At 35.6% G+C, this 18,295-nt stretch overlaps 2 protein-coding genes across 3 annotated transcripts in view; one reads left to right on the forward strand and one right to left on the reverse strand.

Annotated features, from left to right (window-relative positions):
* The window catches only part of LOC306843127 (solute carrier family 66 member 2-like), a 40,284-nt gene extending 25,735 nt beyond the window's left edge, over positions 1-14,549 (reverse strand). The window contains exons 1-3 of one of the 2 annotated variants that reach the window (XM_079374413.1): positions 14,333-14,549; positions 11,035-11,276; positions 9,703-9,836 (exon numbers count right to left, since the gene is read on the reverse strand). In XM_079374413.1, the coding sequence (XP_079230539.1) occupies positions 9,703-9,836; positions 11,035-11,234 (334 nt within the window). In that variant the 5' untranslated portion in view covers positions 11,235-11,276; positions 14,333-14,549. The remainder of the gene's footprint in view (positions 1-9,702; positions 9,837-11,034; positions 11,277-14,332) is intronic. The other variant, XM_079374414.1, reaches the window with a different exon arrangement.
* A 449-nt stretch (positions 14,550-14,998) lies between these two features.
* The window catches only part of LOC306842801 (heat shock factor-binding protein 1), a 3,627-nt gene continuing 330 nt past the window's right edge, over positions 14,999-18,295 (forward strand). The window contains exons 1-3 of the mRNA XM_079373875.1: positions 14,999-15,172; positions 15,422-15,488; positions 18,076-18,199. Of these exons, the coding sequence (XP_079230001.1) occupies positions 15,128-15,172; positions 15,422-15,488; positions 18,076-18,194 (231 nt within the window). The 5' untranslated portion in view covers positions 14,999-15,127 and the 3' untranslated portion in view covers positions 18,195-18,199. The remainder of the gene's footprint in view (positions 15,173-15,421; positions 15,489-18,075; positions 18,200-18,295) is intronic.

An 18,295-nucleotide genomic window follows, 5' to 3' on the forward strand; every position in this document is an offset into this window, starting at 1 on the left:
TTCATAGTACAGATCATATTAGCTATGAAATTTCCACCACTGTCCTTTCATCTAAATTCATCATCATTTGAGACTACACTGTAAATAAATTTGCTGAAAAGTACTGCATGTAGGCCTATATATTTCTTTTCAGCCAAATATGCATATCAACAGACTTGCCACAAGGTCCCTCAAAGTCTGGTATTTACGCTAATTACCTATTCTAATTTGTGCTGCTGTAACTCTTCAAAGAAACCGACTGCAAAGTGATAAAAGCGATATGAAAGTAGCACTGGCATGTTACCATGGGCAACAGCGATATACATCTTAGCAGCCATTAGTCAAAAATATCTGACCGCTCAATGCCACGGCTCAAATATTCAAGAGAGCTGTGTAATAAAAAGCAGGATGTATAGCCACAGGACTTGAATGAATTATTTAGTTTGAGCGTCTCTCTGAATGAATATACATTATGGTGCAGTGCAGCCAGTAGGAGTTCCGATCCCCTCACTGTCAGCTATTTGTCCCACTAGACACAGAAAGAAATGGACAGAACAGAACTACAGAGCCATGCCAAACACACAGACATAAATACACTTGCACTTTTAACATCATCCCATTACAGGCGTTGACTCTTGTTAGCAAATGCATTTCAGCAAACCGTGTCATTCATATTTAATGTTGATGCTTTACTGTCATCTTCATCTCACCACAAGGTCAAGAGGGTTAAAGGCCATTATGTACACTTTAGCTTGATGCTTATGACTTAGTGTATAAAGGAGGGTGTGGATGACGTCCTCAAAGACCCCGCAATGATGTTGAAAGTATTTTTCTTAAACTATGGGCACTTTTGGCCATGTCGGCTTTAAAAAATCTTCTAAAATTCAGTTTTTACACTCTCACAAATGTTTTGTCTAATAATGTAAATATGCACTGTAAAAAATGTACACCTACTTCAACTTAAAATCTCTTGTAGCTGCCTTAAATATGACAATTTTGTATAAAGTAAAAAAAAAAAAAGAAATGAAATAAAACTTTTTAGTAGACAAACAAAGTTGTCTGCTCCTCACATAGCTCAGTGTAGCACAGAACAGTGGGCACTTTTATCTCCTACCTAATGAAATAGGTGGAATCTGTCTGCACGAGTTTGATGGATGATACAGATCCAGTTTTAATGGGCCTTGAGAGAGAGAGAAAGCAAGAAAATAAGAAAGAGAAAGCGAGTGAGGAAATGAGAAACAGACAAGCCAAGAGAGAGAGATAAAGATAAAGAACAAGAGTGCGAGACAGAATGAGAGAGTGCAATCAAAGGAATGAATCTGAGGTCACTGGAGAAAGCAAAAGGAAGAAGTGAAGAATAGTGGGGATCCATTAGAAGAAATATGCAGCTGCGCTAACCGTAAGGCAGAACTCAACTCCGGGGTTCGAGTGGGCATCGGAGAGCTGTATCTGATGCCGGTCATTTTTAATGAGGCAACGAGGGAACTGAAAACCAGAAAGCACAGCATGATACGCATGGACAGGGCAGAACAAAGCCCAGATGAAACCTCCTGCTAACTAAGGATCTAAACTGCATTACACCAAGTTAAGATGAGGATTCTAATAAAAAGTTTTTAATTGTATTTTTTGTATAAAGGGACATAAAAACACAGTAAAAAACAGCTATTTGTTAAGGTGAAAAACATTACACTATATGGAATTGTACTGTAAATACTGTCAAATGTATGATTTTCACAAGTAGAAACTATAAACTACTGTGTTATTTACATTGAAATACGGTACAAGGACATTCCTAGAAATGCCTGGTCTGATACATCACATTGATTAAGCTGTAAATATATAATATAATGTTTTGTTACATTTTATGTTATTTAGTTCATGTATATTCCATTATTTTAATGCCACTTGGTTAGCAGTTTTTTACAGTGAATTACTGGCAACCACATCTGCCAGTTTTTTTTTTTTAATCGTAAGTTTCACAGGATTTTTTTTTTACAGTGTGGGGTCTAAGTGAACTCTCATTAATAATATAAATGAGACAGGCAACATGTGGAATTGAGGGCCCCTGGGAGCAAGCGGTGGCTAACCGGCACTCTCATCTATCATCCATCTGGACTGTCACCAGAACTGTCATGTCTACAGTGAAAAAGAGGGAGAATTCAGGAGTCACTGACTTGTCTGTTGTACACAAAGTATCAGACTGCGTCACATTTGTCCATAACAGGTGCCAGTCCGCTGGCAAAAAGCATTTGAAATGTGAACTTGATTGTGGATGTGAGCTTATGTGGATCATGCAACGTAAACAGCAAATCTTGAACGGTATTTTAAGTCAAACATAAACTAAAATAGATGGGATCAGACATTTATTACAAATCTTGCATCAGAAATAACCAAGGCAGCAGTCCCTAAAAGCATTAATGAGTGGAAAAAGTCACTACTAAAGCAAAAGCTAGAGGGGTGAATCTCATTAAAACATGTCCAGGGTCACATTTCACCCCAAAATCAAAAGAAAAAATATTTAACTCAAAGAAAATGAGGTCTATTTTGTGGCCATCAATATTTTTTTCCATTGCAACATTATTTTCATGAATTTTAAGCACAGGTTTTATGAGATTCACCCAGCTAGAGTGGTGAAGGATTGAGAAGGAGCCAAAGGTATTATAGAGATCAGGTTTGGGAAAGAGCAGCAAAAGGGCAGCAACAAAATGAAAGTGTGCAGAAGGAGAAAGAGATTTAGACTCGCTGAAGAACTCTCCAAAAAGAAGAGCTTAGAGATGATGACCCTGCGGCACTGTTTCAAGCTCTATAAGACCATCTCCTTACTGAGTTTTCACCTTGTTACGTGCCATTGACTGCTCTGTCAGAGCCCAGTAAGGATGGAGTGATTGAGGGATGGGAAGGGGACCCGCCTGTCAGAATCCACTGCCGATTCAGTGAGAGCGAAGCCCCTGCTGAGACCAGACTCCAGAACCGAGGGTCAAAGATGAACTCATGAATTTATAAAAGCACCTCACAAATAACCAGCAGACACTGCCACAGCCGGACACTAAAGAACTAAAGAGCTTTCCTGCGCTAATGGATGAGCTGTATGAACTCCTGACTCAAAGTAAAGTGAGACGGATATGTGCAGAGTGAAAGGGGAAATGGCTCTTTAAAAATGTGAAAATGTGAGTGGAGCAATGCATATAAAAGTGCAAGGATGTGGTTGCCAAGGCGTTGCTATGGGGTTTCTGGTTGCTAGGGCAACAAAAATCCAATTATCAGACTCAATTCAGTTTAGTCAGACCGTCAGATCTGCGGTTTGAAGTTAATTATAAATGCATAAAGGAAAGAAAAAAAAAAAAAAAAGAGATATATATTAGGGATGCACAGAAATGAAAATTCTGGGCCGCAAGCAAAAAGTCTGGAAGCCAAACACTTAGCCAAAAACCGAAAATGCTTTTTAATAATTATTATTTTATTATATAAAATAAAATAATTTTGCGAGACTTTTTAATTTAATGATATTGAATGAAAATACAAGCCGATAAAATAACCACATTTTTATTCAAGCTAACCCAATAAAATTGGTCAGAAAATATATTAATATTAAATATTCAATATAATTTTTATTCAGTTCCATTCAATCAGAACATAATTTTTTTGACCAATGACCAATTATCCATATAATGTATAGTCTGTATAAATAATGTGTGTGTGTGTATGCCCGTGTACGTATATGTATATGTATATGTACAGGTGCATCTCAGAAAATTAGAATATGGTGAAAAAGTTCATTTTTTCTTGTAACTTATTTAGTGAAACTTTCATATATTTTAGATTCATTACATGTAAAGAAAAACACTTCAAAAGTTTTTTTGTTTTAATTTTGATGATTAGAGGTTACAGTTAATGGAAGTCAAAAATCAGTATCTCAAAATATTTGAATATTTACATTTGAGTTTCAATAAATGACCATCCATACAGTATAAATTCTGGGTATCTCTTGTTCTTTGAAACCACAATAATGGGGAACAATGCTGACTTGGCAATGGTCCAGAAGACGATAATTGACACCCTCCACAGAGAGGGTAAGTCACAGAGGGTCATTACTGAAAGGGGTGGCTGTTCAAGGAGTGCTGTATCAAAGCATATTAAATGCAAAGTTGACTGGAAGCAAGAAATTGGGTAGGGAAATGTGCACAAGCAACAGGGATGACCGCAAACTTGATAATTCTGTCAAGCAAAGCCGATTCAAACACTTGTGAGAGCTTCACAAGGAGTGAACTGAAGCTGGAGTCAGTGCATCAAGAGTCACCACGCTCAGACATCTTCAGGAAAAGGGCTACCAAGCCATTTCTGAAACAGAAACATCGTCAGAAGCATCTTACCTTGGCTAAGGAGAAAAAGAACTGGACTGGTGCTCAGTGGTCCAAAGTCCTCTTTTCAGATAAAAGTCCATTTTGCTTTTCATTTGGAAATCAAGGTCCCAGAGTCTGGAGGAAGACTGGAGAGGCACAGAATTCAAGTCCAGTGTGAAGTTTACGAAGTCAGTGATGATTTGGTGTGCCGTGATGTCTGCTGGTGTTGGTCCATTGTGTCTGCTGACAAGCTTTATGGAGATGCTGATTTCCTTTTCCAGCAGGACTTTAGCACCTGCCTACAAGTGCTTTGCTGACCATGATATTACTGTGCTTGATTGGCCAGCCAACATGCCTGACCTGAACCCCATATGGAATCTATGGGATAATTTCAAGAGAAAGATGAGAAACTGTCGATCCAACAAATCCAGACGAGCTGAAGGCTCAATAGTGCCTCAGCAGTGCCACAGGCTGATCGCTTCCACGCCAGAACTCACTGATCCTGGAATTTGTGCTAAAGGAGCCCCGAGCAAGTATTGAGTGCATAAATGAACATACTTTAAAGAACTTGAACTTTTCTGTTTTGCAAATCCTTTTTTTGATTGATCTTAGGAAATATTCTAATATTTTGAGATACTGATTTTTTTTACTTTCATCAGCATAAGCTCGAATCATCAAAATTAAAACAAAAAACTTTTGAAGTGTTTTACTTTACATGTAATGAATCTAAAATGTATGAAAGTTTCACTTTTTGAAATGAGTTACAAGATTTTTTTTTTTTACTTTTCACCATATTCTAATTTTCTGAGATGCACCTGTATATATGTATGTGTGTATGTATGTAAATATAAATAAATAAACATTACATCAATTATTATTATTGTTATTTAGATTTTTTAAATTAATGAATGTTATATATGTGAGTGTTTCTAATCAGAAATAATGATTTATTATTATTATAATGCTTAATACTCAATCCCAAAAAAATTAGCTGGGGGGGGGGGGGGGGGGGGGGGGGGGGGTTGGCATTTGCTTTTGTGAACAAAACCTACAATATTTTAGAGCCAATGTCCTGGGTTTCTACTTTTTTCTCCCTTCAGGGAGTCTTCCAAGGATCTATGATATATTCCATGTAGTCTTAATAATTCATGTAACCGTCTGACAGCAGAAGTGTGAAGCCATCACCTAACAATTATGTCAAATATTCACAACACAGTGGGAGCTCCAGGTGGGCTTTTCACATATACATGAGTCAATCCACACTGCTGCAAAGCTGAAGTGTGCACACACACACACACGATTACAATGTAACACAGATATTGGGATACAACTGAAATCTGCCTTATGCAATTACATCATTGGCCAAATGGTATCACTTGGATGCAAGTACTTATTAAATTACAATTTGACTTAATTGGACACACACCAGGGTGTTAATGAAATGAGTATCAGAGCTGAGACCCCAGTAAGAGGCCACACTTGAGTGACCACATTTCAGCTCTGCGAGGCACAGATAACAGCACCTGCCACTCCTCTGCCCACAAGAAACCCACTGAGCATGCTCAAACAACCATTTCACTATATTTAAATGACCTGGTTTAATTTACTGTGACCCCCCAAAGTGTCACTTTTTTAGTGAAACTTGAGTGACAATAAAAAAAGTGAGTTTCACTGAATTAGCTGATAAAATAACCAAGCAAGTGACATCTGCAAACAAATGACACAAGTCTGTTTCTCAACTAACTTTATGTACGCCCCCCCCCCTTCCCCCCAAAATAAAAATAAATAACTAAATAAATACAAATTATTACTATTGCTACAAATACTATCTTAGATCTAAACTCAAGTCATGTTCCACATGTCTCCACAAGAGGGCTCTCTGTTCTAATCTTTAATGTCTCATTATTATAATTTAATAAAATGTAATTATATTATATTATAATTAAATAATAAATAAGACATGCCTGTGATATTGGGCCTAAATACATCAATTTTCAAATCTTTAAATTGATTAAAAGTGACAGTAAAGACATTTATAATATTAAATATATAATAAAGAAAGAAAGAAATATACTGTAAAATAAACTCCTTTTAACTTTCATAAGAGAATCCAAAAAAGTTTAACAGTTTCCACAAAAATAATAAACAGTACAGTTGTGATTCTAATAAAAAAAAATGTTTTTGAACAATAAAGCATATTAGAATGATCCTTAAATATCACGTGACACTGAAAAGTATCAAATGCAGCTTTGCCATCACAGAAATAAGTTACATTTTAAAATATATCAAAATGAAAAAAAAATAATAATAATAAATTCAGTCTTGGTGAATATAAAAGACTTCAAAAACAAAACAATCATACCAACTACAAACTTTTGAACGATAGTGTAAGATCTAAGCTGTGGGGTGAATATAGTTCACTGTAAAACAACAGATGAAACAGATATGGGACATTGGCTTCCGTAATTCAGTCTTCTAAAGGTCACACTGTAACACCTCTCTCTCTCTCAACATCTACAAATTCACGTCAAGACAAAAACAGTAGGAGCCTAATGAACAGCCTGAGGGCAATCAGTGCGAGTCAATGCAAAATCAAATCATTCATAGCTTGCAGCGGTAAACAGATCCAAGCTCTACATGTGACATGTGACCTTACATATTCCCTGTAACTGACAATAGATTCGTGTGAGGGTACATCATACAGCACATATTCAAAAACGTATAGGTTAATTGGTCACTTTGAGCATGTACCTTCAAAAATGCACACGTGTGTGTTTTTTGAAGATTTGTTCTTGCAGCCTGACCACTTGTGTGTGTGTGTGTGTGTGTGTATATGTGTGTGTGTGTGTGTGTGTATGTATAGGTGTGAGGGTATGCAGGGACAGGTCACACATAGCCAGCGGGATAGTCAGTGATTAAAGAGGGTCTCACATGACTTCTAACTTTCAGAGGGAGGACCCGATGTCCGTGCTATTCTGGGTCCAGCACACACCCCACACCCTTCCCTTCTGTCCCTGCTGTAACCAGACACCTTAACTGCCATTCAGGCAAACCTGCTGACGCACACAGTTCCTCTATCAAACCGGATGTTCAGCACTCAAGCTGCTATTAGCAGGCACACTAGCTAGGGGGAGCTGATACAAGAAAAACTGTTTTGTTTTAAGATCAAAAAACAATCGGAAAACACTTTACAGAAGCTAACTGATATAGGAAATCCTTTTCTGCACCTTACAAGAATAAAATCTGTCAGTAAAAAAAGTCAGTAAAAACAGTTAAATATATATGAATAAATACTTGCATTATTATTTGACTTTGGAAAAACGATTCTGCGTTGTTGTTACACCTATTAAAACAAATTGTGATTGACTTATTAAAAATTGTGACTATCAAAAAAGGTCTAAATTGAATATGTATGAATTGCACCTGAAATTTCCACCCATTTGGATTACAGAGGCTTAACATAAACTAATAAACTAAAAGTGATTGATATTTGCCAGTCATACACACAGAGGCGAAGAGGAAGTAAGAACATACAGTGGTGGCCAAAATTATTAGAACACTATAGCATTTTCACCTGCTAAAAATGGTTTTAAGAGAGTTATTTCTATCTTTTGCTGTAGTGTGTCAGTAGGAAATATCAGTTTACATTTCCAAACATTTAATTTGCCATTATTTGTAATAATCTAGTGAGATCCAATCTCATCATCATCCAGTCTGCCTGGAATGACATGAAGAAACAGAACAAACTGAGACAGACTAAATCCAGAAGAACTGTGGCAACGTCTCCAAGTTGCTTCAAGAAACCTACCTGCAAAGCTACAGTACTGTTAAAAGTTTCAGGCACTTGTGTAAAAATGCTGTAAAATGAGGATGCTGTCAAAAAATAATGACATCAATAGATGTGCTTTATCAATTAACTTCTTGTTAACTAAATTAAATCAACATTTGGTGTGACCATCCTTTTGCGTTTAAAGCAGCTTTTGCCCTAGGTGCACTTGTGCATAGGTTTTTAGGTAGCTTTTGCAAAGCTGAATAAATAAGCTTTCCATTGATGTATGGTTTGTTAGGATCGGACAATATTTGGCCAGAATACAGCTGTTTGGAAAACTAGAATCTGAGGGTGCGAAAAAATCAAAACAATGAGAAAATCGCCTTTACAGTTGTCGAAATTAAGTTCTTAGCAATGCATGTTACTAAGCAAAAATTAAGTTCTGATAAATTTACGGTAAGACATTTACAAAATATCTTCATGGAACATGATCTTTACTTAATATCCTAATGATTTTTGATATAAAAGAAAAATCATAAATTTGAACCCATACAATGTATTGCTGGCTATTTATACCTGTGCTACTTATGACTGGTTTTGTGGTCCAGGGTCACAAATCTTAAATTAAGGCCTAAATATTATTTTGAGGGGTGATATTAGGGATGTCAAAACATTAAAATGATTATTTGGGATCAATGACAATTCAATTATACCATTTAAAAACTGCAAATAACAAATTACTTTTTGATAATTAAAACATCTGATTTTCATTGTCATTAAAAAGTATTTCTTTGAGTTCCACCAAAACTTTCAAAAAAAATTCCCCCATGATTCCCCTACAACTGTCAAAACTCAAGTTCAGGTCTCTCATTATAGAGAGAGGAAGCTTTTCCCCCCGCTGTCAGCACTGACTGATTTATTTCACAAGTTAATCATGGACTCACCTCAAAAATACAGTCAGCTGGGCTATGTCTGATTTCACATTCAATTCTCTAATTATTACAACATAGTAAATTGTTATCATCCAAGCTCCCTCCCCGACAGTGATCTCATAAAAAATATGACTTCAGATTGAGTTTTCCCTAGCAAACCCAGAAAAAGCCAATCAACTGGAGCCTAACTTGATCATAAATCAATTCCGTGGAAGAGCGAAGAGGAAATTACACACAGTTTGCACCCTGATCCACGTGACACCAATATTCTCAGACACTGAACATCTTCATTATAAATGAATATGGGACTAGACTAGCGCCCCGGGCAATGAGTAACATTTTAATCCCATCTACATGACAGAAGACAAGGAGGTGATATCGGTTTAGAAATATTCTCACATGCTTAAGTTTATATACCACTCACATGACCTCAGGCGTTAATATAACCTGAACATCGTAAGGCCGTTGCAATCATTAAAACTGGTACTTTACAAATTTCTACTTTCATCATATACTGTAGATTATCACTACCTTTCAAAGATTTATGTCTTAATATGTTCCCCAAAATATTGTACACTTTAAAAATGTATGAGATAACCAAATATTAAACCAAGTAGTATTTAAAGTTTTTAAGCAAAGCATTTCACACTACTGCTGGACACTGACTGTTTAATGTGATTACCTGTGATGTGGTGCTGTTTAGTACTGACACGGTTGCTGCTCTGGATGGAACAGCACAAATGTAGCATAGCCAACATTGTGAGAATCATCACCACACTCTGCAGGAGCAAAGGGAGCTCAAACTGCTTGCCTATCCTGCAAAACAAAACAATAAATGCTTCATTTAAAGGTAAAGTGTGTAAAAGCTGTGCCTCTAGAGAAACCAATCAGAACTGGAAAAATAACAACCGTTTTCAAACAGGTTTCCCAAAGAGTTCCTTCAGGCCCAACCCCAAACACGCCGTTGGTTAAACCATTGTTGCAATAACTGGTTCAGACACTCAAACAAATTTAATTTTGAAAGCCCTGAACTGAAAATGTTCAAAAAACAACCTATACATTGCTTAAAGTTGTTTTTGTTTGCCCAAAAACAAACATGTGGATAAAACAATACCACTATCCATTACGTAGATTACTTGTGGGTTATTGTGATGTTTTTATCAGCTGTTTGGACTCTCATTCTGACGGCACCCATTCACTGCAGAGGATCCATTGGTGAGCAAGTGATGTAATGCTAAATTTCTCCAAATCTGTTCTGATGAAGAAACGAACTCATCAGCATCTTGGATGGCCTGCAGGTGAGCACATTTTCAGCAAATGTTAATTTCTTATGGATGAACTATTACTTTAAAATCACGATGTAGCTGACATAGGGAGAGATCTTTTCTTCTGCATTATGGCGCATATGCAAATGAAGGTGATTATCAAAAGAAAACAAATGTAGGCCGGGGCTTGGTTCCACTGGTCGTTGATTGGATGGAGGCGGATCTGCAGTTGAATGTTAAAAGGGGCAGGATTTTAGCAGAGTAAATTATTTAAGAAGTCTGGCATATATCATGCGTTGTTTACCGGAAGATTGAGTTATGACATTGATTAAAAATGACAAGGTCAAAAAACATTTTAAAAATGAGACTTATGCATGAATTAATAGTTCACAATAAGATGAGCAAGATACATTTAGAAAATAAATGGGTGGATTTTAATTTTATATCTTAATTTACTTTTTACATTTATTTTACATTTAAAAAAGGCAAATTGAAACATACACTCATATAACCAAAACATACATGAAACTGCATTATAAAAATTATATTGAGAAGAAATGAGATTCTCTGAACAAAATGGGACCGAATGAATGAATGAATACATAAAATAGAACATGCATACACATATACCTATAATTCAGCCTTTACTAATTAGATTTGTTATATTTTACTTTGATTTCCACATTGGCCTCTAAGCCATCAATCAACTCTAACAACTGCTGCAGTAACATTAACTCTCCACCACTCACCAGAAGAAAATGCGAAGTATATTAGCAACGAGCAGAACCAGACAGACTCTTGTTGAGAATCCCTCAGCGGTATTGGTCCTCTGGATCTCCTGGTACTGGGGGACGTAGGGAACCGCACCTCCAAACACCATCACTCCAGAAGCAAGCCAGGAGAGCAGAGTCCATGAGCTCTCCATGTTCCCCTCTGACCCCTGCTCCATCGCTTAGTCCTTTTCAAACCACTGTCTTTATACTCCCATCCCCTGCAAGAAGAGGTTAGAACACTTTTACATTTGATCACAAATATAGAAAGTGCAATGCAATGTAGTCGAGATTAAATTAGCTGTCTGTTAGCTAAAAGAAGCTAAAACTATAAAAGAGGCATAGGGCCTATATTGCTGCAACAAACCCTTACAGCACCAATAAAAGCAACAGTGCCACCTTCAGTAACCTTAAAGCTCCCACAGGAACAATAATACCTACAATATAAACACATTGTAAATGATTCATGTGGGCCTTTCTGGACATGAAATCCAACGAGGGGCCATTTTCATAATAGTCAGGAACAGTAAGAGTCGTCTACATGCTGCCACCCATTCTGACGGTATCTCAGCTAAACAGGACGTTTGTGCTCACAGGAGGACTGTGCACCAAAAGATAAGGCTCCTTTTTGTTTCTGACCAGACAAACGTCACGTCAAAAGAACAGGCTGAGTCAAAGGTTCTAGAATACACTGCTGAGAATAGTTTTGAGCTTACTTTGCAGCATCAGTTCCCCAATTCAGCACAAGTCTTTGGACAGACGTGTTTCCCGAGGGTGTGAATATTCTTTAAAAGGATGTAAGAAAAATTTGTGATGCAAGAATGTGTAATCTATACTAACATTACATTTAATTTTTTCTGACTAATTCCGTTTTCTATTTGATCAACAGCATTACTGACCCAAACACAAAAAAATTTTAATTAAAAGTATTAAAATGTTATATTTCTAAGTAAAATTTTGTGTTTATGTATAGTTTTAAATATGCATAATTATAATTTAAGTAAAAAAAAAAAAAAAATATATTATATATATATATATATATATATATATATATATATATATATATATATATATATATATATATATATATATTTAAGAGCTTTTGAAATTAATCTTATATATATATATATGTATTTTAAAAACACTTAAATGTTTATCATAATATTTATTAATATAATATATATTAATATTTTTAATTTAACGTTAAGCTTTCTTTGCAAAAAATAATATAACAATAGTTGGAAATTAAATATAAAATAATAGTTGGAAGAGTTATTATAATCAGAAATAACAAGACATATATTCATTAACAATATTGCATAATGATTAAAAGTTATTAATTAGATCCTCATGTGTTTAAGTTATAAACAAATGGTAAATAAAAATGAGGAAAAAAAACATGAAACATTTAATTGATTTTTTTTTTTTTTTTTTAACTGACAGTGTAACGTTAAACATATAAACCTATATAAAAAATTACAATGAGAAATGCTCTTCTTCAAACAAAAAGGGGCCAAAAAAAAAAGGTAAATGGCATAGATGGCAAAACATTACAGATTGGTTTGTAATTTTTCATTTTCAGCTGATTCTTGATGATGTTACCAAGACTATCACAAGTCACTTTCAACTAAACTTTATCTGTTAGCCAGTTAGAAAACTCACTAGCTGATGTGTTGATGGCTGAGAAGGAAAATTTGCAACCAAATTTCACATAAAAAAGTGTGCAATTAAGCCATAAAATGCATGCATATGAAAAGAAAAGTCTAAAGGTCCTGCAACATTTTAAAGGAGAGTTTGTGGGTTTAAGTGATCTGATTAGTAAGGAATATTTCCTAGTCCCCATAAAGTCAACTGGAACCAAGTACTTGAGCATTGCTCATGACCTTTATGGAGCTATAGCAGTGAAGAATACTTTCTGAGAACTGCTACTGTACATAGACGTGTTGCATAACTTCTGCATTCAGTAGGGGGTTAGGCTCTTCTCTCCACCTCTCTCTTGTTTGTGTCTCCTACATGAACAGATGTTCCACACCTACTATAAACAGATTTATCTTTGCTGGACGTAAAAAGACTATCATTTTTCTGGTTATGATCTTTAGAAACCGGATCCAGCAGCAAATTTGGACAGCAGGAAAAACCCTTAAGTTGGTTTCAATATAAAGAATTGGTTGACAAAGAACGGGGTTGTCACTGCATAGCTTTTTAAACTTTTTTATTTTCCTTTATAAACATACACTTTTTGACATTCCATTCAGTCGCACTCCAATAACTGTTTTAAGAGCAACAAAGCCTCGTGTGAATGGCCACTGAGACTAGTGATGGGAAATTTGAATCATTTGAGTGAGTCGATTCCTTTGAACGGCTCATTGAAAAAGGATTCAGTTGTTCGTTTACGTCATGTATCACAAGATCTAAAGCTTTTTAATAAACCATGTATGCATTATTGTATTTTTAAATTAAGTTTCAGCCTAAAAGAGTTTAATCATGTGACTCAGTCTAGTTTTTCGCAGCCATGATTCAACTCATAAAATGTTAATCAGAACCCTAAATATAGGTTGATTTGAATTCACAATATTAAATAGTTACATTTATTTACCACAATGCGGAACGGTTTTTTTTTTAAACCACCTTAAAATCGTAAATAATCGTCTGTTGCTTTTTTTAGTTAATATTTCAGCTATTTGGCTATTATAGCAACCTTTTGATTTATTAGTTTAATCTGTTTACTTTAAACGTTGTATAATTTCAATCATGTCTTCTCGGCTCATAACTAATCGGACATATCCGAAATAGTAGCCTAACCATAATTTCGAGGCAGAAAAGATTCACTCCGACCCACTCGGTTAATCCAAGAAACCCTAATGTTTCAGTTTTATCCTGAACGACATCGACCCGTTTTGTGAACCGGTTCAAAAAAAGATCCGAATCAAAAGAATAATTCGTTCACAAACAGGACATCGCTATCATTACAAAGATATGGACAAACCATTCGAGGATAGCCAACATGAATCCGGGTGTGCATATTTTATCGACTTGTCTTGTTTAATATCAGCGAACCTGATAAATCAAAGTGAATATTAATGCAGTATCGCGTGCAAGGATCAGCAGTCAAACGCAATGCACAAGAACACCGTGGTGCTTTTCGCTTTAAACCCTAAACTCAAAACTCTTTATGCATATTCAGCAGAGTTTCGTGAAAACTGTAACGAAACAGCTTGATATAACAGAAAGAAGTTGCAAAGAAGGGGGGAAAAAACCTTAGGAAGTTCAAGCATACCTTGTTTCGGGCGAAGACTTGTTTGGCAACTATTATAGCAGCAGCACACATACTCATGAGCATATGCTGTCTCATCTAGCCATCATCTAAATCAGGCGGATGCAGTTTGGAGATGTGGGCTTGACCGCGCAGCTTTCATCGGTCTAATGTTACAGCTAGAGGAAGAGGAAAGAAAAACTAATACCACGAGAGTTTATCAAACCAAATTTGTTTGAGTAGCGATACGACCCCCATTGTCTTCATTTTGATGTTTGTTAGATTACTGGAACAGTAAAACGTGGGAACATAACAAAACCACGTCCCATTCTCGAAGGCTATAGCCTACCATGATCATTAGATGCATATATATATATATATATATTTTTTTTATCATTAACCTACTCTAAATTAAGCCCGTTTTCTGTGAAAATTTGCCTAAAATATATATATAATAAAATTATAAAACAAAGATTCTGCTTCTACCTACACTTAATGGAGCATAAAAACAAACTTTTTTTTTTTTTTTTTGAATTCGCAACAAAATCAGCTGAATTATTTAAACAAAGTCTGGCCTATCCTGCTGTAACCTGTCACTGGTTTTAATAAATTAAATGTCTGATCACGCCAGAGGTTGTTTTGCTCGCCTGCAGCTGCGGGAATTTCTCACTGCGAGGTCTCTATAATCTCGCGATATTTGTCACGACTTCGTGATTTATCCAACAGCTGATCATTAGAAGGCACAGAGCTGGAAAAGTACAGAATTTAAAGAGGAATAAACATCTTTTTGCCGTTGTACTATCTATTTATTAAAGAAATATGGCAGAGACGGACCCAAAATCGGTGCAGGATCTCACAGCAGTGGTAGGTTTGATAATAAACGACATATTTTTGGGGTTAGCTAAACTAGGCTAATGCTAGGCCCTGTTTATCTGTTCTACTTGGATTATTATGATGCGACATAAGCTTCGTTTACTGTTAGATTCAAATGATATGAGAATACAGTTGTTGTGATGTAAACAAGGTGATTTATTTGTCATGTCTTGTTTATTTATTTGAATATCTTTATGTATTTTTTATAAGTTTGATGAACTGAATGTTTCTCTCTAACAGGTGCAGACCTTGCTACAGCAGATGCAGGATAAATTTCAGACAATGTCAGACCAGATCATTGGGAGAAATATCCTTTCTTGTTTTTAGCACAGCTATAGACTTTCAACGAGGTAATATTCATCTCAGTGATAGCGCCTTATTTTTAGTGTGACTGAGCTGTTTAGAGTCATTTAAATGAAGTTAGCTGTCATTCAGCAAATGTTTTATCATCTAAGATAATGTTTAATTTGTGCATTTAGTCCATCTTGAGCAAACGGGAGCAAAATGCCCTGCTCAGGTGTTTCTGCAGGTCTTAAAAAAGGCATTAGTTTTCCATAAATTAAGGCCTTGAGTATTTAAATCACAGCAGTAATGGCACTGAATGTTGCATGCACTGCTAAAAATTATCTCTGTATTTTTTTTTTTGTCTTGTTTTCCCAATACAAATATCTAAAAATCTTTAAATGAAGATGGCTTTACTTGATGCAATGATGATATAGTCTATTCAGAGAAATTGAACAAAATTAAGCGTTTACAACAAGAACAAATATCCATCAGATGGGTATGAAAACTGATTTTTTTTTTAAACCAGTAGTCAAATATTTATTCTTTAATCAAACTTAATTTTCGTCAGTTTCACAGAAAATAACACTTCTTGTCATTTTGCTTCAAGCAAGAGTATCTTGATTTAATATCCCTGAGGATTCAAAGGTTATAGGGGGAACTTAAATCTGAACTATCTGTCTTTAGGGGGTTAATCCAGATCTTTAACCACTAAAATGCCACAACCATTGTCGAATAGGAAGAGCATCTCAAAAACTCATACAAATCTCAGACCCACATATCACCAGTGGTGGTCAGTAACAAAGTAAAACTTCTTCGTTACTGTACTTAAGTACATTTTTCAAGTATATGTACTTTACTGGAGTAGTTTTATTTTGAGTAAGCTTTACTTCACTACATTCCAAAGCATAAGATAGTACTTTTGACTTCACTACAATTCATAAAACATATCGTTACGCCTTATATTATATCATGTGCTCCGAGATGCAGAAGCGGTGTCTGATTCATGAACAAACTGATTTAATCGGTTCGCAAATCGCAAACGATTCACTCACGAATTGGAATGATCCGATTGCAGCTGTTCTCGAGTCGACAACTCACTGATTCAAATGATCCGTTTAGAGCGAGTCTCCAGTGAACTCAACTCACTGATTCAAATGATCCGTTTAGAGCGAGTCTCCAGTGAACTCAACTCCCTGATTCAAATGATCCGTTTAGAGCGAGTCTCCAGTGAACTCGACTCACAAGTAAGAACTGGGAGATTTTATGAGTGCGTGAAACTGATGCTGCGAAAAGTTACTAATGTCAAATTTTAGGATTAATTGTAACTGAAAATCATATTTAGGTCAAAACTGTCAGTTGTCAGTGAACTAAGTCTGCTGTAAAGGGTGATCTATTTAAGCCCTCTGAAATGCTTGAATGCAGACAGATCAACATCTGTTTTAGGTCAAAAAACGAAACATTAAAATAACAGATTAAATAAAATAACTCATGCACGTTCATATTCCCTGCTGCTGTAACGTTAGATCATCTAACTGAGTAGACATATGAATGTTTATTCATAACCATACTGAAAATAAGTAAATATTGTTAGCTGATGCTAACTGTCTAGCTAACAAGCTTGCTGGTGCTAAATTGAGGAAATTTTTAGATATAAAGTCCAAATATTTTTATTCAGCAACCTAGATAGATTAACGTTACATCTGAGGGAAAAAGAAAGGATGGGATGTTCAGAACACAGTAACTACAGTAATTATAAAAGTAGGAAGTGATGTCCTCTGGGTGCATTTGGCCAGGGCTGTTTTTACACCACAGACAAGGTTTTAGAAGAAAGAAATCATTATAAAAATGTAATTATTTTCCTTAAATATTCTTAACTTCAGGCATAATTCTCATGTCATATATAACTGACGTTCTGCAAAACAAGTTTTAAAACACTTTTTCTTACTGGTGAAAATTAGATGGTCAAATCTGTTTTCTCTCAGGTACATGGCAGTGTAAGCTTCACAGTGAACTACTACATCACTCTCGTCAGAATATCAACAACAAATATACATCTTGACTCCATATAGTGGTTATTTTGAGACAATGCCAGGTATTTTGGGCTGTAGGATTATAAAATATGTGCTAATATAAAATTAAGTAGTCTATATAAAATTGCAAAATAAATCTACCCATCAGTACATACATTGAGTACTTTTGTACTTTCACTCGAGTAAAATTGAAAAAGCAGTACTTTTACTGGAGTAATATTTTATTATACGCATCTGTACTTTTACTCAAGTACTTGATCTGTGCACTTTGTCCACCACTGCATATCACCCACAAATCTCTTCAGAAAAGCTCCACATTTTCATAGAACCAAAATTTACCACAACTACAATATCCTCAAAATCCTATTGCCATTCTGTGATCAGGTTCACAAAACTATCTGCAAAAATCCAAATGCATAAATGCTTTAATCCAGTGCTATGCAGGTTTACAAATGCATACATTTTATTTACAGTCGAGATCTACTAAGCAGACATCGCTTTAGCCATTCACTTGATATGAGGATCTAAATGGTGGTATTACATGTACTTGGCTCCTGTATCTTCCTTAATAAGATCCACTTGATGAAATGAGCACCCGCATCGATGATCTAGAGAAGAATATTGCAGACCTGATGACTCAGGCAGGAGTGGAAGAGATTGAAGGGGAGAACAAGGTCAAAGAGGGAGAGGCCTCCTAGTAGAGGTACTTTCCATTTCTATCGATTAAACTATTTTAGTTGAAACCAGCAATGCATTTCATTCTGGTATGCTGTATTAAAATGCACTGCCCTGATCCAGT

Source organism: Barbus barbus (assembly GCF_936440315.1).
Source record: "Barbus barbus genome assembly, chromosome: 23".
Taxonomy (NCBI): Eukaryota; Metazoa; Chordata; class Actinopteri; order Cypriniformes; family Cyprinidae; genus Barbus; species Barbus barbus.